At 40.6% G+C, this 21,733-nt stretch overlaps 1 protein-coding gene across 2 annotated transcripts in view; it reads right to left on the bottom strand.

Annotated features, from left to right (window-relative positions):
• stxbp1a (syntaxin binding protein 1a) overlaps positions 1-21,733 on the bottom strand; it is a 33,983-nt gene that overhangs the window by 6,621 nt on the left and 5,629 nt on the right. Inside the window, exons 2-19 of one of the 2 annotated variants that reach the window (XM_071465731.1) lie at positions 15,181-15,230; positions 13,576-13,657; positions 13,402-13,478; positions 12,691-12,769; positions 11,852-11,955; positions 9,786-9,934; positions 8,947-9,031; positions 8,656-8,786; positions 8,466-8,573; positions 8,270-8,330; positions 7,407-7,472; positions 7,246-7,326; positions 6,870-7,008; positions 6,044-6,153; positions 5,038-5,139; positions 4,517-4,602; positions 1,984-2,138; positions 454-611 (exon numbers count right to left, since the gene is read on the bottom strand). In XM_071465731.1, the coding sequence (XP_071321832.1) occupies positions 502-611; positions 1,984-2,138; positions 4,517-4,602; positions 5,038-5,139; positions 6,044-6,153; positions 6,870-7,008; positions 7,246-7,326; positions 7,407-7,472; positions 8,270-8,330; positions 8,466-8,573; positions 8,656-8,786; positions 8,947-9,031; positions 9,786-9,934; positions 11,852-11,955; positions 12,691-12,769; positions 13,402-13,478; positions 13,576-13,657; positions 15,181-15,230 (1,775 nt within the window). In that variant the 3' untranslated portion in view covers positions 454-501. The remainder of the gene's footprint in view (positions 1-453; positions 612-1,983; positions 2,139-4,516; positions 4,603-5,037; positions 5,140-6,043; positions 6,154-6,869; positions 7,009-7,245; positions 7,327-7,406; positions 7,473-8,269; positions 8,331-8,465; positions 8,574-8,655; positions 8,787-8,946; positions 9,032-9,785; positions 9,935-11,851; positions 11,956-12,690; positions 12,770-13,401; positions 13,479-13,575; positions 13,658-15,180; positions 15,231-21,733) is intronic. The other variant, XM_071465732.1, reaches the window with a different exon arrangement.

The following is a 21,733-nucleotide window of genomic DNA, read 5'->3' as shown; positions in this document are numbered from 1 at the left end:
GTTATTTTAGATGTTTCTATAACATTACAGGGTTAAGTACTGTTTCTACATACGCAAGTAACTTCTTAGCATAGTTGTGTGTTTTATACATTTGTAAGTTTTATGTTCTTCTCATGTTCGAGATAAAAAAATGATAGTGTCATATCCATAACATTAAGTCTGTGACTGCAGAAGTATTGAAATCCGGACATTTGGATTCAGCCTTCCAGCAGCTGATCGAACAGCAAGTCTCCCACTCTGAATGGCTGCTTGTCAGTACACAGGGAGCGGAGCCTGATGCAGCAGTCCATGCACTGAGGAAAGGTTGGGGTTGCCCATCCCTGAGGGACACAGGGAGGAGGAGGGTGGAGGTACATAAAACAATACTGAGTGTTCAAAGAAGAAAAAGGAACAAGGAGGAAGCCCTTGTGCTGTGGAAGTTCAGAAAGGGCTTCTTTGTGCGGCTGCCTTTACTTTTTTCAGTGTGATTTCTCTCTCCCTCCCTCCCAATCTGTCTCTGCCTCACTCGTCTGAGGGGTCTGCGTCCTCAAAGGACACCCTAGTGGACTCTCGGAAGTCGGGGTGCTGCAGGTCCGATAAGAATTTGGTGGGGGTGAGCATGTGGGTGGAACCTGTGGAGGAACAGAGGTGGCTTCACCACTCGTCTCTCAGCACATGCCACGCCCCCTCCCCCACTCGCTCCAAAAACAAAAGGGTTAAAACAAGCAACCTGTCATACGTACACGCAGAGACACACTCATCCATTGACATTGCACACACACATACACACACACACACACACACACACACACACACACACTTGGCATGTTGCACAAACACAAAAAACTGGGACGCACAGACACAGAAAAAGACATGGCGTGGCTGCAATTTAAAGACAACAGTTGTTTTTAAAGACAACAGCAGAAGCAGAGCACAACAAAAACTAACAACACACTTTCCCATATATAACACAGACTGGCTGGCAAAGCTTTAAGACATCAAATCAACAATACAGAGGGGCATAACACAAAGGGCTATTTAAACACAACACATTGCACACAGTAGGCAGGTTGTTACGACTATCTGCAGCTCGACCTTCTACACTCTCAACAATCTTACACTTCTACTGCGTCAGTGTGACTGTTGTGAGGCTGTTGTGGTCATGATGTGTAAAGTGGGATTCACTGTCTGGTGTATGAAAATCAAAAAAGAAATTCTGCTCTGCCACATGAGCTGTGTTGTGCCAAAATACTTCTGTTTGCAAAACCTGGACCTTAATTCCTGATTTGTTATTTTGTGCTTGAAAAAGTGTATGGAGTTATAGTCGATGCTGAAAACCTGAATTATCAAACTGTATTTAAGTTTTCTTTCTACTTTTAGTGTGCCAGTGGTGGGAGATATTACTGGTATTGTCTGGGATTGTCACCTTTTTTCTGTAATTTTCTAAAAATCAAAATGAACTCATAATCACCTTTTTTTTTATTTCCTTCAACAAATGCAACTTTATTCCAGAAAGTATTTATGAAAAACTCTTATTATATTGTGAAAAACTCAACTGATTCACCCCATGCTTTGTGAAAAGAAAATCTGACTCTGCTTTGTTTCTGTGCAGTGAGTGTGCACCTCTACCTCAGGGTTACACTGTCCCTTCAGATCACTTCCTGTGGTTGACTCCTTTCACCTTCTCCTTCCCTCCATCTTTATTTTCGTAGCTGTGTTCCAGCTCAGAAGCTCAGTCCTTCTGTCACCTTCAGAGGACCCGAAGGCCAGGCCGGCCTTACACCTGCTGCTCCGGCCTCACAGCGCCCTCTGAAAACGCTTCAGAAAACATGGCTCCTGAATTAGGACACAGCTTTTATCAGCATGTCCACTCAGAGACACGTCCACTCTGTGCTCAAGGTTGTGGTGAGTGTATCTTTGAGTGGCCATGTCCACCGTCTACACATTAACCCTTCCTCTTGTTCTCGGCCTGCCCTCAGTGGTGCCCCCTGTTGCGTTACTCACCAATGATGGCTTCCCATTTCCCATTGGCCTGTGTGACCTCATAGGCGCAGCGCATCTCACTGAAGGACACGCCACCGATGACAAAGACCATGACACGTGGACCGGTGCGGTACTCTCCAGGTGTCTTATTCTTGTGCCAGTGGCCGTACCGAGCACTGCCAGAGCAGAAAGGTAAACATGGTCACGTTGTTACAGATCTATAGCATTCTTTTCTTAGCTTGGCGTCCTATTTCATTTCACCCACTCTGTCACAACAACAATTAGAGAATTGAGAACAATTTCCAAAATATGGGTTCAATTTCATGGACACAAAGGTGTGAAATTATTGGTTATTCAAGGGCATAACTTCAAGAGATGGAGGAAGATTTTTCAGTTAATCAAAGTTAGAAAAAGGTCCAAAGTCATCCACACTGTGCTCACAGCAAAAATTTCTCTGAGCAAAGATTTTGCCAAATATTTCACCCTGAATGTGTCTTGAAATGTCATGAGGTGAAGGAAAGATGTGAAGGAGAAGGAACAATGAACAAGGTAATGAGAGAATCTAACCATTTAAACTGGGTTTTTTTTTTAACCAACTTTATTTATAACACATGGAAGATAAGTAGCTACAGTGACAAACTCATTGCTGTAGCGAGGTTTCCTGTCCAGAACTGAATCACACCTGCTATGAAAGGATGTTCTCAATGTATGCTTGGGTTAAACATAACCATCAATCACTCAGAGGACAAAACAACATAGATATTGCTGAAAATAAAAATAACTAAACAGACAGGATTGAAATGTTGAAATAATCTAATAACATCACAGGAATATACAAGTAGCGAAAGTTGAGCATTAAAATAGCAATTAAATAAAAATAATGAATTGAGCAAGGGGTCAAGATAAATATACTTATACTGTTTCCTGGCATGGGTGCTTCTGGCCTTTTTTTGTACATTTGTTAAGTAGAGAAAATTATTTTTTTAGTGCATTACACAATGGGGAGGATTTAATGAAACAACATTTAATTATATAGTATTTTGTTATGATGATTATATTGTCGACAAGAAATTCAATATGCTTATTGTTGTTTCTACATTTACTGTATGTGGGTGAAACTACAATGGTGTGTCACTTAAAATGTCGTGAGGAGGCTGTTGTGAGGAAGAGCAGGACAGAGTCATCTCTTTTCCTTTCATAAAGGAACTTCCTGTGTATCCTACTGTATGCTAAAGGAGATAAGATAGGAATCACTGAAGCTCCTTTCCTCAGCATTTAGAGAACTGCACCAGGCCTGAACATGGCTGCCAGTTAGATGATGCCACAAGGTGGAGCTTGCTGGAGGCTGTATACACCCTGGCACCTTCTACAGGCTCTGTAGCCTGTAGAAGCTACTCAGAAAAAATGATCAATCACTTTGTTAAATCATTTGCAATATACTGTAAAAAGAATAATGGTAATGCGGAATATTGTTAAAAACTTCTGTAGTTAAGATCAGTGCTCTTGACAAAATACCTGAGAGCTGGCGGCTGAGGAGTAGATTTCATCCTTTTTGATCTAAGTGGTAAAATTCTACATTTATTTGTGATTTACTAAATACACTATCTCCCCTGAAGTCTGATGTCTCTCCCCATCAAATTACATGTGATGCACTGTAGTATTACTGCAATACAGAGATGAATGTATCATCTATGACTCTGGTGGTGCTGGTGCAAAATATGAAGACCAGTTTCATCGTGATATAGAAACACTGACATGAATGTACAGGATAGAAATTCAATCTTGATTTATTTCTTTTCTTTTTTTGCGGCAAACAGACCATGTGACATTACTGTGTGTTGAGTTTGTCCACCATGATAGGATTATGATGAAACCAAATGATAATTTCTCTGTATCTGTGTAAATTTCCTCTGACTAACATACATACATGTCTGTGTCTGTGTGTGTGTCTGTGTGGGTGGGGGAGGGATAGTAAATGAGGCAGATCAGTTTGTAATCGATACACACCAGCAGCCAACCAAGTATTAGAGGAACTCCCCCTCACAGACAAACACACACACACACTGAGGACTTGTATTCAGGTCAGCTTGCTTACACTTTGGTCTAGAGTCGCCAAATGTGATATTTAAGCTGATTTTCATTATTTCATCAAACACATGTTTGACTATGTAAAACTGAACTGACTCTGACCATATTATCTATTTCTAGATGTTTCCATGAATCTAATGAAGTCATTCAAAAAATACAGTTTCACAATATCCAAACATCTCAACATCTTCAGTTTCTGAGAAGCTGTTCTTCCTCATTAGAGTTGGCGATGCTTGAGCTCTTGTTGTGCCTCCTGTCTTTGCACTGGGGTCTGTTTATGGCTCACAAACCTGGCAGTCATCAGTCGCACCTCCCTGCTCTCCATTTTTCTCAAGTATTGACTCATCTCCCTTCCAAAATGACTATTGATCCAATGCTACCATTTCTGTTTTCATCATTTAAAAAGAGCTACTACCAGGCAATGAGATGCAACACTTTGTGCATATGTATTTGTGTGTGTGTGTACCTGACTGCAGTGGTGCTGAAGGAGGCAGAGGAGCGGGTGGAGATGTAGGGGTAGTGCTTGGTGTCCAGCTTATCATCAATAGCATCCTGCAGGGTGAGAAAAAAACAAAACAGATCGTTGTCAGCCATATTGTCTGCCTTATATACACAGACACACACACATACACACCACACACTTGAATAGGGGCTTCACTGTTTGCAACACGTCTCTTAGCAGCCGTGTGTGGTTCCATCACAGAGGTCCATTGAAGAATTGGCTTTGCACAAATAAGGGGTTAAACACAGTCGATAAGAGGGAGGCTGTTAAAATAGATGTTTGACTCAGGTTGTTGTGGGAGTTTGTTGACTGGAAAGTAAACAACTCTACTCAGATGGATCAGTGTGTTGTTTTTGATCCTTGATTAAGGTTTAGATGAGGATAAAACCACATCTACAGTGGAGACGGCAGGTTAAATAAAAATAAATAACATAAACAAAAACATGTATATGAGTGACATAATGATTTAAGCCCTGCAGACACACCTCCATGATGTCCTTGACCAGTGGTGTCCAGCGGGACAGCTGATAGGTCTGCTCGCTCACGCGCTCCTTCCTGTCCAACTTCTTTCCTCGGCGGAGGGTGGACTGGTGACGGAGAGAAAAAAACGAGGATAAACAATCATCAGAAACATCCGTGTGTCTCTCATACTCATCTACCAAGATTTAGTTCACACCATTTGCTCAGTTAATTTATAACAGAACACAAACTGTTCTGACAAACCAACATTAGCCGCTATCAGCTGCTGGATGTCGTGTGTCCAGGCAGCCACTGAGTGTCCATCATTCAAGTGCAACGTATAAATAATGTAAAGATGCTTGACTGTGAGAGGGAATCCATCACTGTTAAGATTTAGTCATTTTATTTTCTGTCAAAGTCATGTTATTATGTGGTAAACGCAGATTGATGGGAAAAGCACTCCGAGTTGGTGCATTTCTGTGCTGGATAGAAGCTCAGACATCTGGTGTTCAAGTGTCTGTTTTTAATCGTTTCTTGGATTGAAAATGTCTCTCATTGGGCCACAGACTTCTCAAGTCTCAGATGCAGAAATTTCCTCCAAGATTTGAACAAATCATCGTGAAAGACTTTGAAACAGTCTGTGCGATTCCATACACAGCATCAACATTTCACGGTGACAGATTACTTCTAGATCTTAAGAAAACTGATTTTCAGAACATGAACTGAAGGCAGAAAATAAAGAAAAACATGTTCATTAATTCAAAAGGCTGTGATACAATCGAGAAAGTCTGTGGCAGTCATGTAAAGAATCAACTGCATAACTCTATAATTCTCATTATCTGTGAGTATATTAGGACATCAAAGAGGAGAAAGAGACCATTGATGTACAGGTATTACAGTAAAAAGAAGAGGAGTAAAAACTGAGAGGGCAAGTCAAAGCAAAGCAGAGAATGACAGACTCACAGACTGAAAGAAAAAGCAAAGAAAAGACAGAGGAAGAGGAGATGAAAAGAGGACAGTTGAACATCTTACATCTGTGACGATGGGGACGCCCAGGTGAGCCATGTTGGTGATGATCTCACTGTCCTCAGGGGGGATCTGAGCGTGCTGGATCAGCTTGTTCAGATTCTCCTCCGTAATGCCTGAACACACACAACACACAGACACACACACAGCACACAGACACACACACTGTCATATTGTATAACTCTGTCATGTTTACATTTAATATGTTCAGCCTGGCCTGTTATGAAGAGGAATTCATGTTTTGCTACTTCAGTGCAAAATAAAATAATTTCAGGTTGATGTCACTGCACTTCCTGTATGTTACTTAACTCCAGCAGCGTATTATAGCAATATCTTTTTTTTATCTGTATCCTGTGAAACATCACACACTTGTGGTGGACAGGTGACTTACTGAAGCTCACGTCAGGCTGGGGTGGGTCACCTCTTTCTTTACCTGGTGGATATTAATAGGTGGCTCCAGCAGTGAAGGGCTCCCTGTTTTTCAATGCGTGATTGTTTTGCTTTTTCATTTTAAGCTATTTATTATTTATACAAAAGAAAAGTAACAGATAAATCTAGAAATTATTAAAATGTGCAGCAGACATTCCACTTAGAGTATTTCTAAGTATTTCAACAGTTCAGTGTACAGTAAAGAAATACTTATAGTCACAAGTGTCGGTCAATATCTAAAAAGGTGATCAGACAACAGCTAAAGCAGCAACAAACAGTAAAAATAACTGAAAAACATAATAAAATGAAAAAATTGAGCTTGTACAGAGACAGAGAGCAGCACAGAGTCTTACAAACTTCAGATTTGATTTCTTTATTTGATTTCCTGTAGTCTCCTCCTCACCGTTCTTGAGGAAAATGTAGAGCAGGATGATGCGGATCTTGTCATATGTGCTGACGTTTGCATCCAGCAGGATGGGCACAATAGCCCTCATGGGGTCTTTGATCTTCTCTCCCTCAGCGTCTGTTCCCATGGCCAAATCCTGCAACACAGAACTCAGGCCTCATATAATGTTCCTCATTCAAATGGTCTGAGAAGCACATTTCTTCCTCAAAAACCTCAAATAGAGAGACTGCAGTAGCATTTTATTTTTGGATTTTAAAAATGATTGTGTAATTTATCCATGTGCAAGAAATATTTGGCCTTGCGTTGCATCTACAGCACAGTTTTACACAGTGACATGCACACACACTGCTCTGCTGTCATCGTCCCCTCTCACCTGCTCCACGCGGCACAGCTTGTCCACTGTTCCCTGGTAATGCTTCATGCAGTCCTCAGCCAGCTGCAGGTGAGTGGAGTACTGGAGAAGACAAAAAAACAGAGTCAGCATTCACACTCACACACACACATACACACAGGAAAACATGTGCATACACACACCTTGCTTAGCTCCTTCTGGTACTGAGGCATCTTCTTCAGCATCTGGGACAGATCCCTCATTGTGGTCTGTTGAGACAAAGCAACACAAATTTACACAATAATGTACAATAAAAGGGTGATGATGTAAACATCGGTGGAAGATTTCATAAAAAAAGATCAAATTATTGATGTCAGTTTATATTTACTTTGGTCTAATCACATACTGAGCAGTCATTGCTCCACACTTGAAGAGTTTAGTTCTACAAGTAAATGTCGACCATCTGGAAACAGAAACAGCTCAAAATATAAAGCTGCTCTGTTCTCAAGTATTTGATGACCAGCTGGACTGAACTTCATAACAGGGAATGATGAACTTAAGGCAATCCTGTGTCCAGGTTTGCAAAGCACAACAAAAGATCAAAAACAAGAAACAGAAACCTCTGAATTCATTTCGTTTCTTCTACCAGCTGAAATAATAAATAAATTAAACTCAATTCTGGTCATATTTTCTGAACATATTTAAAGAACTAGTTCAACATGTTGGGAAATAATTTGCTTTCCTGTCAGAGTCAGATGAACATTGACATCGCTCTCATGTCTGAACATTAAATATGAAGCTAGTTTGACCAGGCTAGCTGTTTTCAGATATAGGCATAATTCCAAAAATGCACTTAAATTAAAAAAAATATATGAAATAGCTCTTTTCACCTATAGTTACTAAACTATACTGTTTATATACTTTCAGACTGTTTATTCCTATACACCTACATGACTTAATTTAGTTTATAATGCACTAGCTATCAATACAAAGAAATGATCCTTCTTGTTGGATAATGTTATTGTTGCAGTACTCTATGTTCAGCCTGTATCATCTTCCTCTGTACCTTCTCTCCAGTGTTCATCCTCTTGCTGGAAGAAAAGTCCTTCAGCTGGCGTGTCACTTCCCTAAAAGACAAAAACACAAACAGCAAAGGAGGCACATTAACACAAGACAGACATGTTTGCACACTGCTTTGCTCAGTATCAACAGACTGACTGAACATATGTATATGGAGCATGAAGAAAAACAGAAGTACTCACTGGGACACCTCAGCTATGTGTTTGTGTCTCAGGCTCACCCACAGGTCATCGTCTTCATGCAGCAGCACCTCCTTCTCACGAGAGTCTCCGATGCCACTGGTCTCATACCTGAAGGCAAAAAAAAAAAAACGTAATTAAAATTGAGACATACCTCACAAGTAAGGATTTCTCTGTTTTGTCATTTTCGTACTTGTAGACGTCGTTTTCGATGGGCAGCAGGTCGTAGCCCATGGCCTGGAAGGTGAGCTCATGCAGGACAGGTGAGACTGGGTCAAACGCCCTGTCCAGGATGATCAGCTGTGAGCGAGCCTTATCTGGACCCTACAGGGAGACGGAGAGAGAGGCAACCAGATACAAAAATGAAAGCAGCAATTAGACAAACATGCAACTGTGCAGCTACAAACTACTAACATAATATTTTGAAACAAGAATATGAGACAAGAGAAAATAAAACAAAAACAGGAACAGGAACTGAACTCACCTCTCCCATGGTGGGGTCATCAGCCTTGTAGGCATCCAGTTTGTCTTGAACCAGCTGGGCCAGGGTGGCGTTGTCCTTGTACTCGCTGACAGAAGGACACACAGATGGACGCATGGTCAGATGGACAGACAAATGGAAGCATATGGAGGCAGACAGAGAAGGGCAAGACGAAAAATAATTGTCAACAGGAGAAGGAGGGAAGACGAGTTAGATAGTCAAACAGGTAGATGAGACAAAAGAAAGAAAAAAAAGACAGAAGAAAAGGTTTTGTGTGGCAGGTGTCTAACAACTCTGTCCCTGCTGCAGCTTCCAAAGACACTGGTCTCAACAGGGAAACATTAATTTTGGCAAATATGCTGAGTCAGTACCATAATTATAGTTGCTGACTCTTTACAAAAAGGACATTAAATAATATATAACTCCTTTTGAGCCTCTATAACTGAACAGTAATATCTGCAGCACCATCAGCTTTCTCCTCCAACACATACAGACACATGTAACTGGCAAAAACAAACAAAAGCCACATCTATTTCAGAGCAGCAGTCCAGCAGAAATGCATCATGATGAAAAAAATATAATCAACAATACCACTAATAAACAACTAATCTGTGTTATAGGACAGGAAAATGTTCCCTTTTCACCTTTAAACAGACAATAGGTGAATAGAAAGTGTCTGAATGTCCTTTTGGTCTATCAGGTACAGTGAACGCCTCCTCACTGTAGCACCTTTAACACTGAATCTGTCCAAATCAGCTATGTCCTTGAAAGCCTGGAGATGCTAATGATGACCGGCCTGAACCCACGGCCGGCTCTCGTTAGCGCCCCCCCCCACTGCTCACCCTCGGTATCTGACAGCAGGGTACTCCTTCAGGGTGGCGCAGAGCGTGGCCAGCTGCTCAGCCAGCCTCTCCATCACCGGGTTCTTCAGCTGGGTCTTATGGGGGCTGTAGAAACTGTGGAAGGCATCTGCATTGTCCAGAGAGTACACCTGCACACACACGCACACACACACACACACACACATGAAGCTGTTTCTTCTTCTTCTGTTATGTAATGTGCACAGTCATCTGTGTTTGTGACGTGTTGCCGCTAACAGGAACTGACTCCATGATGTAAACACTGATTTAACCATGACAACAGTTTTTCACGGTCATAGTGTCTGTGTGAAACCCAGCAGGTAAGTGTGTCACATATTGTCTCCTGTTTCCTCATCTCCTTTTTTTATTTACCATGCTCCTCTTTAATCGCTTTGTCTGCCTCCTCTCCTCTCTCATTCCTTGTTTCCTTTCCTCTCTCATTTTCTTTTCTCCTCCATCATTCCCTTGTTTCTTGGTTTAATGTCCCTTTTCTTGTCTCCCTTTCTCTCCTCTCCTCCATTTTCCTTTCTTTGCATTTCCTTGTTTGCTCTCCTTCTCTCATGTCCTTATCCTTCTTCCCTCTCTCATCATCTCCGAGCTTCTTCTCTTCTCCTCTGTCCCCTTTCCTCTCCTCCTTTTTCCTTGTTTCATCTCCCCCCTTCTCTTATTTCTTTATTTCTTTCATTTCCTTGTTCTTCTCATCTCCTCTCCTCTTTTTATATTTCCTCTCTCCTCACCTTCTCTCCTTGTCTACCTTCCTCTCCTCTCTCCTGCTCTACTCCCTTGTTTCTACACCTCACCTTTCCTTCATTTGTTTTCTCTTCTAGTTTCTCCCCTTGCCCGTATTTTTCCTCCTATATTTCTCTTTCCTTGTTTCCACTCCTCTTATTTCCTCCTCTCCTCTCTCTCCTGCATCACTCACTACCACTCCCTCCTCCCAACCCATCTGTCCACAGTCACATGACCACACTCCTGCGCTGCAGAAGGGTCCCTGTATTAGCCTGGCTGCCATTGGCCACCGGCTCCAGTGTGGATCCTGCCTCATCCAATGGGGAGAGGGCATCAGGTTGTGGGGCGGGGCTATAAAGGCAGCATTTCGCCTAGAGCAGAAAACCACTGACTCTGAATTAATTATAGTAGACAGGAGGGGAGCAAAGCATTGTGGGCCGAGCAGCATCTTCAGATAGTGGAAGAGTAAAGGATGGACAGAAGGAGAGGTGTGGGAGATAGAGGGTGGAGGTGAGGGGGAGGAGAGAATTAGGAAAATATGGTCGGGGGAGGGAAGGATAAATAATAGGAAATCAAATAAAAATTAAAAATAAAAATCTGATGCGAGTGGTGAGCAGAGGGAGCGCACGTGACGTGCAAAGGCAGGGATGGAGGAATGGTGGGATAAAAAAAAGAAAAACAGAGGGAGGGAGGAGGAAAGACATGATGGAGGCAGGAATTTGGGAATTTAGCAAGGGTGGAGAAGCAGGTGGGAGGGAGGGGAGGCGATGTGATAAGTGAGTGAGTGTTTCTGGAACAGTCTGGCAGTAAACAGAGTGACTGGTGAGTCAGCAGCATTGTGCCAAGCCACCACCTCAGTGTGTATCTGTGTTTGTCTCTCCTCTCTCTCTCCGTCTCTTTTTATCCATCCCTGATGCTAACAACCCATAACCTCACTGTTGCTATTCTTGTCCGTGTCCTTTCCAGCATCTCTTTCCTCCCACCTGTCTTAATCGATCTCTCACTGCTCTTCCCCAAGCTCTCTATCTCTGGATCTCTCTCTCTCTGTTTTCACTCATAGCCACTAACTGACTATAAAAGCCAACCTGTCATTCTTTGCCTTAAGAGGAGAAAAGAGGGGACAATAATCCAAGGGCATAAACGTCTAAAAGACACTCGGAGCCATCTGTTTACATATCAATACTTCACTTGTCGATGAAAAGAAGAAGACATGCCATTTCACTGATTGTGTCACATTGATTAGATTCTCTAACAGCCCCCAGAACAGCTGCCACCATTCAAGACACACCACACACTGCTCGACCCGGCTGGATGTCTACCTGAGACTCGTAGGGCAAGAAAGCGATGTTGATCTCCGTCAGAGTCTTTATGGTTTTGGAAGCGCGGCTCTTCACCAGCTCGTTGAACAGAGGATCGGGGCAGGCTGGAGGGCAGAGACACAAGCCACAACAGTTATATGGCTTATAGCTGATTATCCTTCTATTATCACGACCTGTTGTAGAACCTATTATCTGACTGAGGTGAACTGAGGAAAAACAGGATTATAATCAACAGTGATGCATTTTTGTGCAGAGAAATTCTCATTGGTTCCAGTGAGGATTTTGAACTACTGTGTTTGCATTGTTGTGGGAGACCTGTCATTGATTTATGATGTTTGTTATGAGATAGTACTTTCCTGCACTTCCTCAAACACACACACCTGGCAGGATAGAATATGATTGCTACAATTATATTACAATACAATCACATTTCTGACAAAGAGACAGAGGAAATCTGAATTTTACCTTCTGAATTTGATCTATCTATCTATCTATCTATCTATCTATCTATCTATCTATCTATCTAAAGGTAACTCACACTCAATGAAACTCATCTATTATATATCACCTCTGTGCAGTGACATAACTGCTTCAAAATACTTCCCTTTTCTGAAAATAAATGAGAAAGAAAAATCTCAAAACAAAAGGGAGCAAGGTGGGTATCTTTCTGTGCCATTAATAAATCAAATTAACAGATTAATTAATCAATTCAAAGCAAAACACACCAAACACAAATAATTTAAAATAGAATAAAGTAAATAACAACCAACTCCTTATGTACAGAAAGTTACATGACTTCATCACTTGGTGCTGAAGCAGCTCGTCATGTATATACTCACAGTCGGTGAAGAAAACGTGGGCTGCCTTGTATTTAGCTGAATGAGGGTCTTTGAAGTCTGCGATGAGGGTGTGGACAGACTGAAGGAGGAGAAACAGAGTCACACTATCACGTTCTGCTGAGTATTGATCACAGTTTATGTGATCGGTTAAGCTTTAGTGCCAGGATGATGCTAGAGTATTTACATGATGACCGCCTGAGCTAAATTAATAAGTGAACTGCTTGCAATAAATGAACTTGCTAGTCATGCCCGTTAAGCTCATGAGAACTGACCACAGAGACTAAACAGAGCACAATTAACATTTGCTTGAGGAAAAAAAAAAACAAAAAACAAAAAACAAAAAAATCTAATAATGTCACTGAAGCGGCAAAATATGGAAAACCCAGCAAATTAAAACTGTGCTGAGCACCTTCAAAATAAGACTAGTCTTTTTACTTTTAACTAATTTCCTAGATAGTTAAACTTATCTTGTCATATTTTATTTTTTGAAGATTAGTTTGCAATTATTTCTTTTTCTTTCATTATAGTAAACTATGAACAAACCATTTGTGTTTTCTTCTGTGTTGTTTATTATATTTATGCTAAATTGTGAAGCAACCTGCTTTGGTAATACTTATAACACACAGTTATAATATATAAAACTGTGTGTACGTGTGACCTGTGTCTGTATCTTCTCACTATGACGGACAGAGAGAGCGGGGGCACGTTTACCTTCTCTGTGGGTGTAATCAGATAAATGGCCTCCAGGCTGGGAAGAGGCTCTCGTCGCTTGTTGATGTCCTCCACAACTGAAAGGACAGAATCGAACATGTTCATGTCCACAGTTACAGACGTACGGACACAAGCAGACAAAAGGAAACGGTAGATGTGACCATCGTGTCTTACTGGTGATGCCCTCTGTCATGATGTCTGTCATCTTGCAGCAGGACGACAACATCCTCATGCTCAGCTGGTCCACGATCAGCGCCTGGCAACAGGGGAGACGAGAGTGACTACACAAACACACTTTATTACTTCCATTACATGTGGCTGACAATAAAACTGTCTCATTCAAATAAATCTCTTCCGTACACACGTTATGAGGAATTTTGATTTAACTTATGTGGGAAATGCCAAAGTAAATGTTTTAGTCTGCTCATGAATAGTTAGATTTATTTTTATGTCTGAAACAAACTGATTGAAGTTCTCTGTCCTTGCTTCTTTCATGATTCATTTCAGGTTCATACAGTCACCTCCTCTACACCAAGGCTTTAACTCTGGTTTGTCTGATGCGCATCACTGTGATGAAAACTGAGCTAACTTCTGTTTCCACCTGCCTCACAAAATTTGAACGTGTATACTTCACACATCCTCTGTCAGTTTACATGAACCTTTCATCTGTATATGTTCACGTCTTTTTTTCTGTTTGCTTGTTTATCTTCAATTTTTTTCAGTTGTCTTTAAATGTCTTTAAGAAATACATCTTTAACTACCGGTAAGCTTGGTGATTTTTTGGCACATATCCAGGAGTGCATACTGCAATTTTCCAATGAATGAAGGCACACAGGATGAATTTAATATAAGCGTCGGTCAAAATCAGCTCAATTTCCTGCTGAAACAATCATGGAGGAGGGAAAAATGGCAGCTGGCATGTTCATTCAGAAAGTTGCTGGGTAAGAACTTCTTAAGTCTTGTAAAAAGACTATCCCACACGCTGCTCTTGATCAGCATCACAACTTATTGATCATCCTGATGTTTGCTCATCCATCTTGTGTGCCCAGGCATGGGACAGTTATTCTCCCATGGGAGTGTCTTTCAGTCAGACAGTGAAATGCGTGTACTCTGCCCTATTATATTCCACATATAAGGAAGAGAAAAAAATATAATAAATACATGATCAAATCTACTTATAAAATTATTTACAGATATTATTTATCTATTGAACAATTCCTGCATTTTCGACCTAAAAAATAACTTATTTATAAATATTAATATTGTAATATTATATTACAATGATCACTTATCATTGTTGCAAAGTAATTCTCTGTTGTTTAATTAGCCAATAATCAACTATGTGTTTCAGCTCTAATCTCAACACACAAGACACAGATTAGAGCAATGTGGAGCTACTTTGCAGAAAAGTTGATAATGTTGTGTTGGTGCTTATTCAGACTCTGGACAGGGAAGATAATTCAGTAACAGACCAGTCATGTGAGAAGTAAATGGAAAAGAAGGGTTTCTTTCCTAGAATGTACAGTATTGAATATATATGTATGTTAAAATGGATCAAACACACTCTACCCAACCTGTCATTAACTAAACAAACTGGGGAAAAAAAAGAAGAAGCTACAGGGTTTTGATTTGATCTAAACACTACAACACTTCACTGATCAATTTATTAGTCACTGAAATATCATGATGTAGTCTTTGGTTGATGTCTCTGCTGTCCACCTCTCTATTAGACCCAGAATGTATTATTCCCAGGCCTTTTCCTGTAAATGTGAACTTTACCTTCCATTCTCCCTTCTTCTTCACCTTCTTGATTACATCGTTCATAATCTCTGAAAAAGAAAATAAAAACAAACACCATCAGGAATCTGAGGGATGCATGATGATCTGAGGGGCGTAGATCTTTTCATGCATTTTGTAAACAGGGAATACTCATGAAGAGATACACACATGGAGAGGTGCTATTTCCTCACAGTAAGCTAATATCCCAGATTCAGAGCTGAAGGTTTCAACTCCTTCATATTCATTCAAATAAATATGGACATACAGAAATAAACAGATGAAATCAAGGGAATATACTGTGTGTAACAACACCCACAGGCCTGAAAACGTCCAGTTTGACTGGATGGTTTTGTGCACATGTGAGTCTGTATGTGCAGCTTCATATATGTATTTGAGTGTCCATTTATTTGAGTATCCTGCTCTACCACACTGACAGCTGACTTCATGTGATTTATTGTATCCAAACAGACACTTTCATTTTTCTTTCTGCAAGATATTTCTGTCAATATTTTTTTACTATTGGAATTGAAATTGAATTATGATTACAGGGCGACCTGATAGCCGAGTGGTTAGGGTGCATACCACATGAGCTGATGCTCTTAGCAGCTGAGTCACCGGTTTGATTCCCGACCGGCCCGACTCTTTCCTGCATGTCATTCCCCCTCTCTCTGCCGCTTTCCTGTCACTCTCTACTGTCTAATAAAGGCAAAAATGCCCCCCAAAATATTATAATTACAATGTCCTAACTGCATACAATGATAATGCTAACCATGTTTTGAGCATGAAATACCGTCATTCTAAGAAAATAACTAAAATAACTGTATTTGGGAAGATCAGAAAAAATAAAATACAATCAAACATCCTTCAAAAAACACTGACAATCACAGCAGCATGTGTTAATGTTTTCTTGTAAACATGAAAAGTAAAACAAATTAATTTCTGCCAATGCTGCTGAGAAGGTATCCTTTAAAACATTACTTAAAATAAGTATAAAGTACTATGAGATGTTTTTTATAGCAGTGTTATGGAGCAGAGGAGATGTCTGGGTTGCATTAGTTCTACATTATAATATAAATGCATAAATAAAAACAGTGGAAAAAAAACAACATTATCGTGCCCTACTGGTGTTGATGTTAAAATCCCATAATGCAATTCCTACACTGGAGGAAAATAACATGACAAAGTCAAATATGGCCTGCAACAAGGTCAGTGGCCAGTGGAATAAATCCTCTTGATGAGGAGCGAATAAAAACAGCTGGGAAGTGACTCTGCTTTGATCTCAAAGATCCACACATGGAAAATAATCTCATCCACTGTGAGGTCACATCATGACAGGCATGTTTATACCACAGTACCGATATTGGCCTGATCACCGCACCAACAGTCTGCCAGCCGTATTAGGATAAATCCATTTAGGGTGAATTACTGTTTAACATCATGCTGGATCACTGTGAATATAACCCGCTAAGCCCTTCGGCTGGTGGCTAAAACCTGAGGCTACAGAGATACTGATGGATTACCACAGATTAAAAAGGACTCGCACAGAAAAAGATTAAAGATCACAGAACACACGTCGAATAAAGATCAGCGATGTGTTTATTTCATCTTTGCTTTCAGCCTCCTAAAAGAAAACAGTGGACAAATCTTTCAGGTGATGAAGATGTTGAAGACGCTAGCTGCTGATTGGCTCTTTTCACAGCGAGAGGGAGGAGCTGAAGGCAAGAAATAGGATAGATAGATAGGATGGACAAAAGGAAGCATAGACAGATGATTAGGAGGCATGACAAAAAATAAGGACAGACAGACAGACAGACCTCACCTCCTGTGAGTCGGAGGAACTGTATCTGACCTCCTGTGGGACATATGGTCCAGGAGTATTATTCTCACTAGATGACAGAGATTCCCTGACTCGGCTTCAGTCTATTTCCAACATTTTCTGTGTCCTGCTCCCTTAGCTGCTGCCTCAGCAAAACAGCAGCAAATACAAAACCAAAGGAACAAAAACAATGGACTTTTAATTGAGGACCAAATACTTTGGGAATGGAGCTTTTTGACACATCTGTGCTAAACGCTCAAAGTAACAGTCTGGTTCACATTTATTCCTAAAAAATCGACTTGTTTTTTATCCAGTGGCGCCTCCAGGCCACAGGATGAGACACTCTGACACACAAAGCAGCGGTGGGGATATCCGTCACACGTGTTCCCTTTTCCTCTGCTGGAGCTGATGTGTTTCCTCTCATTCTGTGCTGCAGCGTTTTTCTGATAAAGAGCTAAAAGAATGAAAAGCTCCACTCACTACACAAGTATATTAGTATCAGCTTGAATATAAAAAAGGTCGTTGTTTAATTGATTTAATGACATAATCCTTTACGCCCAGAAGTCTCTTACCCATATATGCTGATTAATAATGACACCATAACTTTGATTGCACTTTCACGACCACTTCCTGTTTAAACACCTCCTCTGAAGGTGAACTGACGACACAACTTTTCCAGTCCATGCTGGTAAATGAAGGCATACAGCTGACAGACAAACTCTATTCAGTGTTTATTGATACATGTTCAGTCTGCGAGTATATGTATGAAAAAAGAGCGTGCTCTACCAGTGTGTCGAATGCTAAAGCTGCATTTTATATTGTTTTTATGTAAACAATGTGATCAAAAGATGTTGCTTGTCATTAGAGACTCACAGAGAACTACCACCCAACTCTGCAGCTCCCCTCAGCACTACAGAGCATTTTAGCATCTTTTAGCTCATTTTTTGGTTTTCTGGCCCAGAAACTCCACTCTCATCACCTTTGTTCCCAGCAGCACCAGTAGCAACAACAGCAGCAGGCGGCAAAAAAAAAAAAAAAAAAAATGAGATAAACCCACTGTGTGATACCTGCCCTACAACAAAAAATCAGATGTACAGTTAGCTTGTCATTAAGCTAGTTAACTAGCTAGTCGCTAACTGTGTCTGCCAACATAGTGTGACATTCAACAGCTAAAGGGACAGTTATTTTCCCCAGAAGTTGGTGGAGGCCGCACACAGAGCTAAATTGGTGTTGAATTCATCTGGTGGACAGACGCATGACCAAATGGATGCTAATGTTGCTGCATGTCGGCTGCATGCAGCTTTAAGGTGCAATTTTTATATCGTTCTGCACAATTTACAGCCCCTTTCTAATTTAGCTGACTGTGTGGTGTGCTTAACTGAGATTAGATTTCTAGATCACAACATACTTTATCTTGTTTTTAATCATGTGTTTTAAGTATGTAGTTTAATGTAAACAGCCTCAATGGTGCACAACCTCAGGAACTGTGTGAACCTTTCAGCCACACTATTTATTTCAATGGCTTCAGAAATGAGCTAAGACTAAATTGATCCATATTTCCAAAGCTATTCTCTGAACCCTCTCTTTCATCTTCTGTGTTAGCTTCACTAAGTCATTTAAATGATGATAAAATAGAAGTTACTGCCACACATTTGTAACTGGAGATCAAAACCACATCAGGAGACAGCACTTACTGACGTCCAGATAGAGGCACAACAATACAGAAACACACCAGTCAGACAGAAGGGAAGGGTCCTGAACAAACACACTGCAACAGCTGTGTCAACCGAACAGGCAGAGTGGCACAAACACACACACACACACACACACACACACACACACACACACACACACACACACACACACACACACAAACACACACACACTCCTCAGACGCCTCCTATGCTCTCTAACATCCAGTTTAACAGGATACACATCCTCCTGACAGAGCAGGAGCAGGAGAAAACGCAGACAGGCCAAAGGCATAGCAGGATTTTGTTGTCAAACCTTTAAAAAGATCTAAAGGGGTCAAATAAATTTGAAAATTCTCATTTTAACCTTAGCTTTTTTAAATTTATATATAGATTTTTTTCTTTTTGACAGAAACAAATTGACCACACTCAGCAGATTTTGACCCACATGACATGATTTAGCCACAATATGAGACGGTGTGAAGTGTTACTGTACATGATATTGCTGATTAGGTCAGTGTACACTCCTCCCAGTCTTGACATGCAGCAGTGAAGAGCTGGCAGTTTCTCCCTTTGACTCGTGGTCCTCCCCCTTCAGGGACTTTCACCTATGAGTACATGACCCATTTTTTTTCTCCAGATCTACGCTTCACCGTAGAATGACTCCCGAGAGACGCTGACACTGATGATCTTAAAGAGACAGGCAGACATTTCAGCAGGGCTCGCGTTAAAATACAAGGACAGCCTTCACGGTGGCTCGGCTGAGAGACAGAAAAACACTTGAAGCTTCACTTAGAGGGTCTCAAATTCAAATCAGCCACAGTGAATAACAGAAAAAGGACACATGAAGCCATGTCTTTATAATAGACCATTGTTTCGATATGGAGACTCTATGATGATATCATTGTGATTAAATTGGAGATGAAATAATGAGTCAATTGCTCAATTAGCAGCTTCATTGAAAATTAAAGTAAAATTTATGTTTGTTTCTGTTTTATATCATTGAAAAATAATGACATTCAGGTTTTTGGATCATTCATCCAAAAATATAATCAGTTTACAACATTGTTTTGAGGCATGGACATCTGTCTTTATGTTTAACATTGATGTAAATAATCAACAGATTAACTGATAATTAAAATAATGGTTAGATGCATTTCCTGTTTAAATGGTTGAAATGTGTGTAGTCAGTTTAACTCATGGTGAGGTTAATTTCACCAGTAACAGTTGACATAATTGCCTGAGGCATCACAATGGTTACTAAGCTTTCCTGCAGTTTGACATACCCAGAGTAGAAAATTAAAATCAATAGATTCAAGAAGAGAAAGAATAAAAGACTACATCAGAGTACTGATCTTGAAACCAATAGCTTGTCTGCTATTCAGAGCCTGGTCAGACTGGCATGTTGTTATGTAACAGCCAAACCAGCCATAACCAGCATAAGTGAGTTTAAGAAAAGTAGAAGAAGATCATGAGTTTGTAGCTACTCTGGACTCCCACATATATCAGAGGTCAGAGGTCATGTAAGCTGAGGAGCCTTTCCCATGACCTGCACCAATAGGTGATTGGGGAGGATGTACAGGAACAGAGATGACGGAGAAATCCTCCTGCCACAGATTTCTGCATATTAATGGCAGTGGACTGATCTCTGGTGACTGTGTTGGCAGCATGTTAACTCTGTCTCATGGAGTCTAAATAGACGTACCTCGATAGAGCCTGAGAGCTGAACAAACAGGGTGCGGGTCTAGCAGTGGTGTGGTAGCATCAATCAACATCAGCGTAACAACACAGCAAGGATAAACATATTAATACACCTCTAAAGACTCCAGATTATTCCCTATGAGATATAAATAAAGGCATAAAGATCTCCTGTGTTACACAGAGAAAGGAAACTAGATGTTCAGGCCAAGTTGCCGGCAGTACATTTGCAACACACATGGAGTTGTCAGCCACCTTTGTTCACGCGACAGGAAGGAGTTTATCTGAGGTTAGGAAATGACTTCTTTAAAACACTGCACAGATGAACGCTCTCTCTCCATGTTTGCTTATCCTAATTAGGTCACTGACAGCAGTTGACCAATCAACGATCATTTTGCAAAACATGGAGAAACATCAACGAGTTTCAGTAGATATGATATAGCTAAATTCTAAACTCCAAGCTTGTTTTCCCACAGAGGAAATTAAGAACACAATAAGTGGCAATGAGATGTAGTATGAGCAGGGAACCCCTTAAAAAAAAAAGCTGTACTTACATTAGTAATATATACTGTAGTGATTTTTAATTTTGAATCCCTCAAATATATTATTATTTTTCTTATATGACAAAATCCATCTCTTTCTTTTCTCTCGAATGTTGGAATATTTTTCTTGACTCATCGTTCACTCAGACATATTCATTAATGTATCAGTTAAATCTAATCTGGAGCATCTAGCTTCTCCTTCCATCAAATCACTTCACTTTGAGCATCCATGCCTGTGGGTCGCAGTATCTAGTGGAGCAATAGTTTGTGTTGACATGTCAGAAAAAACAGTTTAAATCTCCGGAGACATGTGGTTGTGCTCTATTTTATTCATTTCTCCCTTGTTCGTTGACTCCTGATCTAACACCACAGGTGAGGAAGTGTGTGGTGGCAGAGGCCAACAGCCCTACAGAGACTCCTCATTCACTTCAGCACACAAATTATGAGCAATCAAATAAAATCCCTGAACAATTTAATCAAATCCCTCTTGTAATTATACCCCAAATATCCCATTTTAATCTGAAATACCTCACATTACGCAAACTACAGATGCCGTTTCACTGTCTTTAAAGACTAAATGCTTGTCAGAAGGGTCAGTGGTTAATCATTTCATTAAAATCAGCTAATTAATGCAATTAATTCATTCATAAATTCAAGGCGTGTTTACTGTGTCCTGTTTTTTAAGCACTCTGCAAAGCTTACGGTGCTGAAAATGGCAGACAGTATGTAAGAGAGAGGAAGTGATGCACTGTGATACCGCAGGCTGCAGCGACCTGGCTGGAGCTGTGTCTGACAGTCTGAGTGCT

Source organism: Trachinotus anak, unplaced genomic scaffold, assembly GCF_046630095.1.
Source record: "Trachinotus anak isolate AG129_WGS33_773 ecotype Australia unplaced genomic scaffold, CSIRO_AGI_Tana_v1 ptg000028l, whole genome shotgun sequence".
Classification (NCBI taxonomy): domain Eukaryota; kingdom Metazoa; phylum Chordata; class Actinopteri; order Carangiformes; family Carangidae; genus Trachinotus; species Trachinotus anak.
This window is presented reverse-complemented; position numbering and strand designations above follow the sequence as displayed.